At 40.3% G+C, this 15129-nt stretch overlaps 1 protein-coding gene across 3 annotated transcripts in view; it reads right to left on the bottom strand.

The window, feature by feature from the left end:
• rtn1a (reticulon 1a) overlaps nucleotides 1-15129 on the bottom strand; it is a 244232-nt gene that overhangs the window by 126163 nt on the left and 102940 nt on the right. For 2 of the 3 annotated variants that reach the window (XM_072568391.1, XM_072568392.1), the window contains one exon: nucleotides 3692-4366. The exons of the other annotated variant lie outside the window; for it this stretch is intronic. In XM_072568391.1, coding sequence (XP_072424492.1) covers nucleotides 3692-4366 — 675 coding nt within the window. The remainder of the gene's footprint in view (nucleotides 1-3691; nucleotides 4367-15129) is intronic. 3 annotated transcript variants of the gene reach the window in all.

Here is a 15129-nt window from a genome sequence, read left to right as displayed (position 1 = left end):
TTAACTATTTTACAAACAAAAATTAGAGGGACACTCAAACACTTTAAAAATTGTGTATTTCATCCCTCTCTATTTTATAGAGCAGGAAATTAAAAATGCACAGTAGCAAGTTTCCAAAAAACTGAAGCATACTGGCACCAGGCAATTTAGAGAAACGTACTGGATGCTTCTTTTAAAGCTAAATGCAATCACAATAAACCATGAATGAATACCAGTAGCAATGAAAGTCAAATCTTAAAGGAAAATTATTTACACTTTCAATTAATTATTTGTACTAAATAAATCTTTACTCCCATTATTTATGATAATGCTGGGAACAACATGCAATGACATCAGTTGAAAATACTGGATTAAGAGTAGCACTGGTGATGGCATTAAACACATCTAAGCAAGGTACAATACCAATCCTGTCTTTGGCCAAAATAACACAATGTATATCATGCACGTCCTCTGGAAGCTTTGGATTAGTCTATCATACACAAATGTGTGAAGCTGGCAAGAAGAGACAGCAGAATAGTCTTACTGTGATGCTGATCATGGTTAGATATTCTGTCAACAACCATCAAGGCTCATAAGTGATTAGTACAAGAAATGGATCAGCATAATGGAATTTTACCCCAGGAAGAAATCAATGACAAAAGAAGAGAAGATAGGAGGAGGAAAACTGGTAGGAAAGTAAAGCTTTCAAGGTTATGAAAGTAGAGAAAGAAAAGAAAAACAAGGAATGAATGCAATTTCCAGAAAAACAAAATCAGCATGGTGGCTCAGTGGTTAGCACTGCTGCCGCACAGTGCTAGGACTGGAGTTCGATTCCAACCTTGAGTGGCTATCTGTCTGGACTTTGCATATTCTCCAAGTATCTGCGGGGAATTCTGCCAGGTGCTCCTGTTTCCTCTCAGTTCAAAGATGTGCTGGTTGGGTGGATTGGCCATGCTAAATTTACATAGTGTCCAGGGATGTGCAGGCTAGGTAGATTAGGCACTGTAAATATAGGGATGGGCAGGGAGGAGGGATGCTCTTTTGAGGGTCAGTGCAGACTTGATGGGCTGAATGGCCTCTTTCCACACTTTAGGGACTCTGCGACACATAAAAGGTGTAGCAAAGCTATTTTACCATGAGGAAGGTTTGCTCGCCAAATTTAATTGAAAATCTAAATTCAGAGAGTTTCTGGAGTGTGTTGGAAACATAATCTTATTAACACTAAATAAATAGCACTATTCAATTGGTTGAGGTTGTGAAAGGTCAACCAATTTTGAGGTGCACTCTTCTCTGTTGTAGAAAACATGGTACATCTAAACTTTAACTGGCACAGTAACTTATAGAAAAACACAAATTAGAAGCTTAAATAGTCATTTGGTAGGAAAGAACTTAGTAATATTGATAAAAGACACATTTTGTCAAAGCCTTTCATCTTATACTCATGTGCTCTTCATGTAAATTGTCCTAATATAAAAATGTCATTCACTTTTACGCAGGATGGAAAGGGTGCGCTGATTGATTGGAATGTGGATTCTGATCAATAGAGGCCTTGCCATGGACAATGTACCAGTTAGATGATGAATAACCATTAACTGCCAAGTTTTGTTTTACTTTAAACCAAGTTGACGTTGGTTGGTCAAGATGAGGAGGAGCTGTATTTGGATTGGGAGGACAAAGTTAAAAATCACACACCACCAGGTTTTAGTCCAACAGGTTGATTTGGAAGCAAGTGATTCCAAATAAATATTTTGGACTATAATCTGTTGTTGTATGACTTTTACCCTGGTTGATCAAGGCATTGCCCTAGAAATGAACAGAGAATAGTGATTACTCTGTTCAGCTGAAACAGATACAGCTTGTTTTGTCTGCAAAGAACAGGGCCTTCTTCATTAATATAGGTAGCTTCCAAAACAAACAAATGCACCACACTGACAATCTTAAATTGGTTGTCTGTGTAATTCTTAGCACATTTATCTAAATCACATCCAAAATTGGACATGATGTTTGAAGTTGTGCAAATGCAAACTGGTTGGATAGAGTCAATACCTTGTGTGTTGTGAACAAGCAAAATGAATACGTTATTTGACATGACCCAACAGTCTGTCAGATGTGCAGTCGACATAGGAGCATCACTGGGAGTAGAAATTCCTATAACATTCAGTAACCTACAGCATAGCAAGAAGCAGCATAAAACAGCTAAGCTTCACCTGTTTAAAATGTTGGAACTGATAATCTTTAATCTGAGGTAAACTGTGCACTTTTCAGGACCAACAGTAACAGCCTTAGGACTGTTCCTGAATTGACATGATGTATAGCAAGAAATGATCTGATCAAGTTAACAATTATCCCACAGGATGGCTTTGATGCACCCTATTTCAGCATCAAGTTTGTACAGTGAACAAGTGGCTTGGGACCTCTGACAAGATTGCTGAAAAGACCAATCTTATAGCATACAGAATCCCATACACCAGTGAAGAAAGGCTTGTGGTAGACAGCAGTGGAAACCTCTGATTATTTTCTCAAAGAGCATATCAAGGAAAGGAAGGTCATTTGAATATTCCATTTCAAAGGTGAATTCGAGTGCAGGATGGATCCCATTGAGGATGCGTAAGGAAATTCTTGCATGCATATTTTTTCAAAGAAAGCAAATATGCTATCAAACTGGAAATATTCAAGAAATAGGAAAGGCTTCAACAAAATGTTGTTTTTTTAGACTACTCAGTGATAAAGGATCTTCAACACAAACTCATACAGGGAAAACATGCAGGTATAAATGAATGTGCCTATCATCACTGACCTAAATTTTAATGTTTTTATATAAAGGTGGGTATCTGATCACAGACTTTTTAAGAAGAACTATCCTTGCTGAGTCCTGAAGAGTAACATTTTTTTGCTGGTAATCCAAAAACAGAATCAGTGACTAGCAGTTGGCAGAGTTAATATCAATTCAATAGAAATTAAGTAACAAACCACTAGATTAAAGTAAATCTGTCAAGACGTCTGCATTAAAAAATGTGGTCAAAAGTGGTTAAGTCACCTGTGCAGTTTTAACTAGCCTGGTACATGAAAATCATCTCTAATTTTTAACATTTATGAGTCAAAGAGAAGAGAAAATAAGACAAGTAAAGAGAGAAAGAGAAAGAAAGACAGGCAGTTTTTTTCATTATTCAATTTTATTTTTTTTAAATAAAGTGGAAGCATGAAAGAAACATGAAAAAGACTAAGAAAGGAATGGAGGAAGTTACCTGACGGAGATAGACAACATGCATTTTAAAAATCGGTTTGCATTGATTAAACATGTATCAATCATGGTGTACTTGTGTGAGCAAGCACAGGGATGCATAGTTTTACATTTAAATTTCACATTTTTTTTGTGTCCTTTCATACTGTGCTTTCAGTGACCATTTTTATGCCATTTCATTTTCTTTCTTGATGGTGAAACCACCCAGCTATATAAATAGGATGGTCAAATAAGGAACAGAAATATCATGGTAAGTTACATAAAAGCCATAAAAAACAAATATTCAACTTTTTTTTCAAAAACAAGCCAGGTAAAAAGGAAAATGAAAGATGTTCAAGTTAAACAGAATGTCAACATAGAGAAACACACACACACGAAACGATTACTGTAGTTCAACAAACAAAGACAATTTTGGAATGGTGTGTATGCACACTGCCAACTTTTTAGAGTAACTCACATAACATTTGTTACCTGAGCTTGAGGGAGTAGGCGTTTGGGAGATTGGGCTGTCATCTTCTGGCTCTGATACAGTCACAGTTGGCACTACATCGGATCCTTGTTTTGGTTTCATGTCTTGTTCATGCTGAGACTTGCACCTGCTATTGGGATCTACTATGGTTTCTAGCTCAGTAAGCAAAACATGGGCTGGTGATGCACATGTATCCACTGTGTGAACGTTGTGCTGGGTGTCCTCCATTTCCCATTTCTCTGAAATGTCTTCATCTGAAGGCTCTTCCACATATGGTGCAGTCGTTGATTCCTCAGGACTCAGACAGGGGCTCATTTCTTCTATCAATTTTATCTCCTCAACTGACTTTTTTGGAGCTTCTGGGGAGGCTTCTATGTCAGCTGATGTGTCATCTAGGAAAGACATTTTCTCTTCCCAGTGCATCTTGGATAACTCCTGAACTTTCGATTCTTCTGAATGACACATATCAATGTAGTTTTGGAATTCTGTCTTCTCTGCCCCAACAGGGTCCACCAAAGCTTTGGCCAAGTCAATAGAATCCCCTGGTACCATCTCTATTCCAAAATCTGAGCTGGTCAAACCGTGAGACTCAAAGCTTAGAACTTGTCTTGTTGTGCCAATCTCTGGACTATACTCTTCCAAACCTGTTGAGCTAACAAGTGATCCTTCTGTAACTTCTAAAAAGAAAATGAGAAAGATGGAACAATGATAATTGTGATTTTAGCTCTTAATTCTGCATTTAATCCAATACTGTAATTTGTCCAAATGGTTTATGTGAGGTTGTGTACTAACAGTTCATTGAATGTATTCTCCTTTACAGCAAGATTCACACAAGTAAATTGAAGCAGTAGCAACTATAATGAAGCACCAGGCATAAGAAACTATTGACACAACAGTGAGCTTCTTTAGAATGAAGGCCAATTTTGTCCTTAACTGATTTCAAAACTAGTAACGGGATGCGTTAGAAATCCTTCTTCATATTAAAGGAAATATTGTTGGAATACTGTTTTATTGAAGGCAATACATAAGTTTAAAATGCATCATTAAAATCAAGCAGAGGGCATGCAACAATAAATAGCACAATTACAAAAGGTAATTGTCACTGGAGAACATCCTAACACTTTACAGCATGTTTTAGATAGTAAAAGGGCACAGTAATGCAGAATATATTTAACTGTTATCTACATAGTTAGTTGTGATATGCATTACAGAAACCTTTTCATTATATAGACAGCCTTGCCAAATCCAAAATATTTGATATAGTACTTCATGTGTTTGACTTGCTAGCTACTGAAATTTCATGATCTGTAATTTTACTATTTACATTATTAAAATTATTAACCACACAATAAGGGAAGAACATTAACCTAATTATTATTCTAATGTTCCCTCCTGTATTTATTTTTCTTTAGGTTCAAACTTTCATTTCCTTCCCTGATATCTAATCTTTATTTCCTCATTTTAATGAGATCATCTTACAGCAACCTATTCCATCCTTTCTTGATTACAGCTTCTCATTTCCCAATACCATCAAATCTTAACATGAAATGAATACTGTTTTGCTTTCTTTCCTTGCTCTCCATAGTACATATACATTGGAATGGTGTTTCTCATCAAAAACACTGTTCTTCATCACTGATATTAATAAGAGATGGTTCTTATAGTATACTTCTGGTTTTACTTACCGATATTTTTCGTTAGTTTAACAGAGACCTACAAAAGATATATGCATGGTGATGACAAGTTAGGGCTGACCGGAATTTGAAAAACACTCTTTGTCACTGTTTTGGTATAAAAAGTGCATTAATCCTTTATTGTAGGTCTTAAAAATCTGGACAATAAAGTAAAAGGTCTATGAAATAGGGGCCTTTGAAATGAGGATGCTAAATATTCCACATATAGACCATAAGACAACCGAAAATGTATTTGAATTTGCAAGAGCAAAACTTACTCTTTTTTGAAAAAAAAAGTGATATCCAGAAGACAAAATATTAGTCTTTCAGCCACTTGATCAGAGATACAAAGATCTCTTCTCAAGAAGAAAGTAGAGAGCAGCAGACCCATGTGTATTTGGATGACAGATGTCAGATTTGTTGCAGATTGAGCTATGGTGAATATGTCAGAATGGCAGAAGACAGACAAGGGTGGCACACCATGACAGCAGATCTCCTGGTGACAGCAGCTGCAAGCAGCAGCGATCTTTTCTTGGAAATAAAACTCTTAAATATTGGCAAGGAACTGCAAATGGTGAGGGAAGATCTGTAGTCTGCCAAACAAGACAGTTATCAAAAGGAGTGCTAATGACATTGCTTAAAACTTTTAATGATTATAAGCAGAGAATATTTGAATAGATGAAAAAGTTAAACATTAATATTTTGTACTTGCAATCAGGATGAAATGAAAGAAATGTGATCTTTGTTGAGAATTACTGACACTACTGCAACAGGCAGAATAGAGGGATAACATACTTTGTTTAACATGTATGACTGGTGCAAGAAAATTTAACAAGATAGTTTATTTGGAAGGTCTTCGTTCTGGTATTTGAGAACCTTCAAAATGCTTCCTACAAGTCTGCATTGAACTCACCTCATTCAGCAGAAAGCCTCTTACACTTGCAGCCTCTGGCAGTATTTTACCCAGAGCAGAGGAAGGCACTTCTCATTCGGGAAGCTCAGCAGCTTTAGCTATGGGGTTGGTGCCAGGCAACCATCCCTTGGTCACTGTGGTTCCTCATCCACTTTGCTGAGACATTCAACTGTGGATGTACTTGGTCTGCTTGGCATGTTGAGACTGCTGTAGCTCGTGCTACTGATGCTATGAATCTATCAGTCAATCCTATTGGCTAGCAGCTCGTTAAAAAGGGGCATTACCCGAGAATGGAATGCAAGTCTCACTTAAAGTGATTAACAGTGCTCCAAACAGTAAGCTGCTGCATGGTAATGGTCAGGATAATGGGTGGACTTCTTGCCACCAAGTCCAATCCTATGCACCGGATGACATTTTAGCCCACAAAATCTAGGCCCAAGTTTCCTTGATATCATGTCAAAGCATAGCTGTGAAAACAAAAATCATACTTTCAGCTGCTATATATTCTCAGGGATTGACCCTAAACCCAAGCACAGGGGTTTGCTATTGTTTAAACATCCTTCTTCTCACGCATGTGGCAATGTACTCCAGATACTCTACGTCCAAGGCTATTTGCAGTCTAATCTTTGGCACCTGGTGGGAAGCTCATTCCCACTCACGTTGCATGACTTTAGTTCCCCCAAATTATTGTCATTCAGTACCACATGCTCACGACCATTGATGAATCCCCTGCCCATGTAAACAAATCTGAGCTATCCAGTTTCCTCATTCCTTACTAATCATATGATTAGTAATTAGTAATCCTATTATGGTTATGATTGAATTTACTCTGCAGTTCAAGAGTGGGGAGACAGCATCAGAGGGAATGCTTTTTTAGCTGAATAAACGCAACTACAGAAGCATGATGGAGGAGCCAGGTAGAATTGACTGGGAGAGGAGCCTAGCAGGAAAGAGAGTGAAACAACAATGGCAGGGGTTTCTGGGAGTGATTCAGGAGACAGAGTAGAGATTCGTCCTGAGGAAAAAGAAGCATGATACAGGGAGGATGAGGCAACCATGGCTGACTAGGGACGTCAGGGACAGCATAAAAGCAAAACAGAAAGCATATAATATGGTGAAGGGCAGTGCGAAACCAGAGGATTGGGAAGTTTATAATGATCGACAGAGGAAACGAGAAAACAAATAAAGAGGGAGAAGAATAAATATAAGGTTAAGCCAGCCAGTAACATAAAGGAAGACTATAAGAGTTTCTTTCGATATATTGTTATGAGAAGTTTCATTTGAAGAACATATTAAAATATTCAGCATTTTGTTTTCCACAAATGAGATTTAAATCTGAACTGAAACTACCTCTTCAACTGCAAAAGCGATTGAGACATTTTGTTTTCTTGCTGTTCCAGATTTTGGAAATACTTTTTTCCTGATTTAGCTTTTACATTAGCAAAGTATTGATTTGCTAATGGAAGGTAACATTTTTTTTTGAATAACCTGAATGGGATCCTCTAAGGACTTGATTTTTAAGACCATTGGTTGTTTACAATTGACTGAATTGTTTAGGCAGTACAATTTAGAAGTTTATGAATAGTATAGAACTTGATAATGTCATAAATAGAGTACCAAACTTCAAGAATTCAAAGAAGGAGTGGGCGGCACAGTGGCACAGTGGTTAGCACTGCTGCCTCACAGCGCCAGAGACCCGGGTTCAATTCCCGCCTCAGGCGACTGACTGTGTGGAGTTTGCACATTCTCCCCATGTCTGCATGGGTTTCCTCCGGGTGCTCCGGTTTCCTCCCACAGTCACAAAGATGAATTGGTGAATTGGCCATGCTAAATTGGCCATGCTAAATTGCCCGTAGTGTTAGGTAAGGGGTAGATGTAGGGGTATGGGTGGGTTGTGCTTCGGCAGGGCGGTGTGGATTTGTTGGGCCGAAGGGCCTGTTTCCACACTGTAAGTAATCTAATCTAATCTAAGAGGGCAAGAAAAGAGGCAAAAGTGGACACTGGACCATGAAAAATGACACTGGAGAGATAGTCGTGGGGAACAAGGCTGAGGAACTGAAAACTTACTTCCTGTCAGTTTCCACAGTGGAAGACAATATCCCAAAACTTCAGGACAATGAGGGGCCAGAGCTGAGTATGGTGGCCATCACCAAGGAGAAGGTGCTAGAAAAACTGAATGGCCTGAAGATGGATAAATCACCTGGACCCCACAGTTCTAAGGGAGACAGCTTAAGAGATAACAGAGGCATTAGTAGTGATCTTTCAGGAATCATAAGAAACAGGGAGGGTCCCAGAGGACTGGAAAATCACTAGAGTGACACCCCTGTTTAAAAAGGGAGTACTTATATGTGAGGAATAAGAGAATGATCAGGGAGAAGGTAGGGCTGATCAGGGATAGCAGAGGGAACTTGTGCATGGAGTCAGAGCAGATTGGGGAAGCCCTAAATGAGTTTTTTGCTTCAGTTTTCACCAAGGAAAGGGACCTTGTTGTAAATGAGAACTTAGAGAAGCTGGGGTACAGTCTTGACCAGATCAAGACTGAGGAAGTTGATGTGCTGGAAATTTTGAAAAGCATCAAGACTGATAAGTCCCCAGGGCCAGACCAAATTTATCCTAGGCTGCTCCGGGAAGCAAGAAAGGAGGTTGCTAAGCCGCTGGCGAGGATTTTTGCCTCCTCACTCTCCACAGGAGTCATACCAGAGGATTGGAAGGAGGCAAATGTTGTTCCTCTTTTCAGGAAGGGTTATTGGGAAATCCATGGCAATTACAGACCAGTCAGTCTTACATCAGTGGTCAGCAAAGTTTTGGAAAGAATTCGGAGGGATAGGATTTATGACTATTTGGCAAAGCATAGTGTGATTAAAGGCAGTCAGCATGGCTTTGGTGAGGGGCAGGTCATGCCTCACAAATCTTATTGAGGAGGAGTCAAGACAGGTCTTGACTGGGTCGAGCAGTGGATATGGTGTATATGAACTTTAGCCAGGCATTTGATAAGGTTCCCCATGGTAGGCTCATTCATAAAGTCAGGAAGTATGGGATACAGGGAGATTTGGCTGTCTGGTTTCAGAAGTGGTTTGCTGACAGAAGGCAGAGAGTGGTTGTAGATAGAAAGTATTCTGCCTGGAGGTCAGTGTTGAGTGGGGTCCCGCAGGCTCTGTTCTTGGACCTCTGCTCTTTGTAGTTTTTATAAATGACTTGGATGAGGAGGTTGAGGGGTGAGTTAGTAAATTTGCAGATGACACAAAGGTTGGAGGGGTCGTCGATAGTACAGAGGGCTACTGCAAGCTGCAGCGCGACGTAGATAGGATGCAGAGCTGGGCTGAGAATGGCAGATGGAGTTCTACCTGGCTAAGTGCGAAGTGATGCATTTTGGAAGGTCGAATTCAAATGCTGAATATAGGATTAAAGACAGGATTCTTGGCAGTGTGGAGGAACAGAGGAATCTGGGTGTGCAAGTACATAGATCCCTCAAAGTTGCCACCCAAGTAGATAGGGTTGTTAAGAAAGCATATGGTATTTTGGCTTTCATTAATAGGGGGATTGAGTTTAAGAGCCGCGAGGTTTTGCTACAGCCCTACAAGTCCCTAGTGAGATCACACTTGGAATATTGTGTCCAGTTCTGGTCGCCCTACTATAGGAAAGATACAGAGGCTTTGGAGAGGGTGCAAAGAAGGTTTACCAGGATGCTGCCTGGACTGGAGGGCTTGCCTTATGAAGAAAGATTGAATAAGCTCGGACTTTTCTCTCTGGAGAGGAGGAGGAAAAGAGGAGACTTGATCGAGGTGTACAAGATAATGAGTGGAATAGATAGAGTCAATAGTCAGAGACTGTTCCCCAGGGCAGGATTGACTGGCCCAATGGGTCATAGCTTTAAGATATTAGGAAAAAGATATAGAGGAGACGCCAGAGGTAGGTTCTTTACGCAGAGAGTTGTGAATGCATGGAACGCATTGCCAGCGGTGGTGGTGGTGATGGTGGAAGCAGAGCCACTGGGGACATTTAAGCGATTGCTGGACATGCACATGGATAGCAGTGAGTTGAGGGGTGCGTAGGTTAAGTTACTATATTTTACATTAGGATTGAACCTCGGCCCAACATCCTGAGCCAAAGGGCCTGTCCTGTGCTGTACTTTTCTATATTCTATGTAAAGCAAAAGATGGAAAATTACAGACCAATTAGGCTAACCTATGCCCAAAACATAGATTCTCCTGCTCCTCGGGTACTGCCTGACCTGCTATGTTTTTCCTGCACCACACTTTCAACACTGATCTCCACTTCTGCAGTCCTCACTTTCTCCAAACTTAATTTGTGGGTAAGGTCCTGGAATCCATTGTGAAAAAAATTAGATTTCTGAATAGCTGGAAGTGTATGGTAAAATAGGGCAAAGTCAGAATGGTTTCATCACAGAAAGGTCAGACCTGACAAATTTGCTAGAATTCTTTGAGGAAGTAAGGAGTAGGTTAGACCAAGCACACCCAATGGATGTTATCTACCTGGACTTCAAGAAGGCCTTTGACAAGATGTCGCACAAGAGGGTACTGAGTAAGATAAGGGCCCATGGTGTTAGAGGCAAGGGGCTAACATGTACAGAAGCTTGGCTGTCTGGAAGAATGCAGAGAACGGGGATAAAAGAGTTCTCAGAACTGCAGCCGATGACACGTGGTGTTCCGTAAGGCTCACTGTTGGGCCCACAACTTTTCACTTTATACATTAACAATCAAGATGAAGGAACTGAGGGCATCTGGCTAGATTTGCAGATGATACAAAGAGAGATAGAGGGACAGGTAGCATTGAGGAGGCAAGGAGGCTGCAGAAGGATTTGGACAGGTTAGGAAAGTGGGCAAAGTAATGGCAGATGGAGTACAATGTGGGGAAGTGTGAGGTCATGCACATTGGTAGGAAGAATTGAGGCATAGACTATTTTCTAAATGGGGAGAAAATTCAGAAGTCTGAAGAGTAAAGAGACTTGGGAGTTCTGGTCCAGGATTCTTTCAAGGTAAACTTGCAGGAGGAGTCCGTGATTAGCAAGGCAAATGCCATGAGGGCAATTATTATGGAAGGACTTGAATTTAAAAGCAGGGATGTCCTTCTGGGGCTCAATAGGCTCTGGTCAGGCCACAGTTGGAGTATTGTGTGCAGTTTTGGGCCCCTATCTTACGAAGGATGTACAGGCCCAGCAGCATGTTCAGAGGAGGTTCATGAGAATGGCCCCAGGAATAAAAGGCTTATCATATGAGGAACGATCGAGAACTCTGGGTCTATATTCAATGGAGTTTAGAAGGATGAGGGGGGATCTAATTGAAACTTACAGAAAATTGAATGGCCTGGTTAGAGTGGGTTTTGGGAAGATATTTCCATTGGTACGAGAGACTAGGACTCAAGGGCCTTAGAGTAAAGGGAAGACCTTTTAGAGTGGACATAAGGAGAAACGTCTTAAGGAGCAAGGGAGTGGGGAATCTATGGAATTCATTGCCACAGAAGGCTGTGGAGGCCAGGTCATTGAGTGTATTTAAGACTGAGGTAGATAGGTTCCTGATTGTCAAGGGAATTAAAGGTTACGGAGAAAGGTGGGAGAATGGGAATGAGAAACTTTCAGCAATAATTGAATGACAGAGCAGACTCAAATGGGCTGAATAGCCTAATTTGTGCTCCTATATCTTATGGTCTTAAATCTTTCCTTCTCCTCCTTTATTCTAAAGATGGTAACTTCAGCCTATTAAGTCTTTCCTTACAGCTAAAATTCTCCATGGATCCTAACATCTTCAGTATTCTCTAAACTGCAATCACATTCTTCCAATGTGATTGGACAGCCTGATGACCAGGCTGTGTGCAAACATCTGTGAACCAGTTTGTAATACAGTTCTAACATAACCTTGCTGCTCTTCTAACTTGGCTAAAAGATGAAAGTATCTTATAACCACATTATCTCTCTTGTGCTACAACCTTCGGGGTTTTGTGAACATAAACTCCAAAATCTTCTGTTTAGTACCCCGCTATTTATAGTACTTTACTTTGCCTCCAAATCCTGAATTGAATTCCAACTGCCTCAGTTTCAAACTACATCTTCTCTTGCTGGACTTTATGCTCTCAATGCCATTTTTTGTCTGTTAACATTAAGGTGGTTGAAATCCAATATTATTTTTCTCCTACTGTTTTTGAAATTTACATTACTTTGCTGACTGATTTTCTCTGCAATTCAGGTCATTAAACTGGCCTGTAGTCCTGAGTTGCAGATCACCTTATTTTTGTTATACGTCTCAGTCTGTCAGCATACCTCTCAGAGACACATTTCAGTACATCTTTAAGAGATATGCTCATGCTATCATCACAGCATCATATAAGGTATATATGGAGAGGTAAGGACCTAGCGGTATTATCACTAAATTAATTCAGAGATCCAGGTAATGTTCTGGGTACACTGGTTCAAATCCTACCATGGTAGACAGTGGAATTTAAATTCAACAAAAAAAAATTGCTAAGACTATAATGAAGACCATGAAACTAATTGTCAGAAATACACATCTGGTTCACTAAAACCCTCCAGGGAAGGAAATATACCTCAGCCATACCTGGTCTCACCTACATGTGACTCCAGACGCACAGCAATGTGGTTGACTCTCAAATGCTCTCTAAGCAATTATGGATAGGCAAAAAAAAACTGGTCTGGTCAATGATATCCACATCCCATGAATGATTTTTAAAAATCCACCTTAGCTCAGATCTCCTTAAGCATGATACATTTCTGGGAAACATGCTGCTCTGTGCAACTTACTAAATTATACCAGTCCAGACCTGCTGGGTTGAATCTTACAATATTTTGACCAAAGTGTCACTTTAGTTTAGGAGGTCTTCTCTCCACGAGGCCTAGTGAATGTTTCACGCTATTGTTCTAAACATACTTCATTAACTACCTAGGAGCAGAAGAAGAATAGACGTTTCGGGCATAAGGCTTTCATCAGGAATGAGGCTCCTCATTCCTGATGAAGGGCATATGCCCAAAACGTCGATTCTCCTGCTCCTCGGATGCTGCTTGGCTTGCTGTGCTTTTCCAGCACCATACTCTCGACTCAGATCTCCAGCATCTGCAGTCCTCACTTTCTCCTCATTGACAACCCACCCTGTTCCCATGGGAGCCCTTGGCCAAGAACCACCAACCACTGCCAAGATATCTCAGAACAGAACATCATCCTTGGCATCATATATAAAAGGTTGGTGCATAAACAATCAAGTGCTGGCATTCCAGATCCACTCTGTATGGTTCAGGACATCTGCCTTGGCCATGGCTGGGATGGGGAAAATGGCACCCTTTTTTTGGACAAGTTGGATAGGGTAGTGCACAATGGGGTTGTCTACTTTCCCCAGGACTGGTAGTGAAGGGGATGACACCAGATCCTAACAGCCTGGACCGAGGTTGCCACCCAGGTCAGTGTGGTTTCAGCCACTTGGAAGAAATGCCAGCATGTAAGAAGAAGAAGGTCAATGACCATTGTGGCTCAGCAATGATAAATACCATCTTCTTCTCTTTGTTAACTCATGCTTACTATTTCTGCTCTGGCACCAAGATCCATGCTCTACCATTCTCACTATTCAGTGCAACATCCTTTCTCACTCCCACATGCCTAATTCCTCCATGCTACTAACCATGCATGGCCTCTGTCTCCTACACACTTACTCTGGACAGCTCATCACTTTTTCCCCAGGGACGCAGGGGCACGGACGGGGTCAGACGGTGCGTGGGGGTGGACAGGGTGGCAGGGTGGGAGCGAAAGGGGTTGGGGAGCGGACGGGGTTGGGGGCAGAATGAGGTGGAGGGTGGGTGGGATCTCGTGTGCGGTGTGCTACTGCCTAGTCTCCTGAATGGGGAGCAGATGTCACAGAAAACTCTGAGCCCCGGAGGAAATCAATTAACCAAATAATCAATTATCCTCACTCACCTCATTCAGATAACTGAGGTTCCTCTGCATACAGTTGAAGTAATATTTAGATGAATGTAAATTTAAAGCCTTGGACATAGGTAATGTACTATAATAGTAGCTGCAGGCAAATTTAACACGTGTGGACAGTGTTCTAACTCTCTACACCATCAAGTGCCTTTTTTTTATTCAATCCTGTGTCACATTACGTTTGAACGACTGTAGCAAGACATCAGACATGAATTAGAACCAAACCGATTATGCTTACAGTGGTACGTATATAGTATTCATCTTTGCTGCCAAGATGGTGTTCAAACAGTCAAAGAGTGGTCATAGAAGACTCACATATTTTAAGTACAAAGCTAGAATTAGTTTTGAATTATTTTTGCTCATCAAGTGTTGTTCATTACAAAGAAACAACGCAAATAACAAAACATTTGAAAAGAACTAGCAAATAAGCAAGTTCAAAGTGTTGTTATATTCAATGAATACACATTGTAAGTTAACCTTTGTAAATATTGATATTATCGCCAGTGGACAACAGGCAATAAGCAAAAGATGAGTAAGAGGTGAGGCTGCAGTTAGGAACATAATATTACACATTTCTTGATGAGGTTGGTAGAGAAATTTCATCACTGACAATAATGGTGAAATTCCTGAAGTGGTCAATATTTCATCAGACATGAACTTGACATGAACAATAAGAATGAAGAAAATTAAGGAATGATAAAAGAACAAAGCAAGAACTGTTCACTGGAATCCACTTACTTTTAGCAGGATCATTGCAGACATAGGCAGTAGTTGAAATAGGCCATTCCTGTTCCTATTTCATAGTAAATGATGTTTCCAGTGCTACAAAGACCATTCAATCATTTGTGACAATTTGCTTATTGAGGACTGAAAAATATGAATTTATATACTGGCCAATCATAGTGTCTCAT

The sequence above is a fragment of the Chiloscyllium punctatum genome, chromosome 4, assembly GCF_047496795.1.
Source record: "Chiloscyllium punctatum isolate Juve2018m chromosome 4, sChiPun1.3, whole genome shotgun sequence".
NCBI classification, from domain to species: Eukaryota; Metazoa; Chordata; class Chondrichthyes; order Orectolobiformes; family Hemiscylliidae; genus Chiloscyllium; species Chiloscyllium punctatum.
This window is presented reverse-complemented; position numbering and strand designations above follow the sequence as displayed.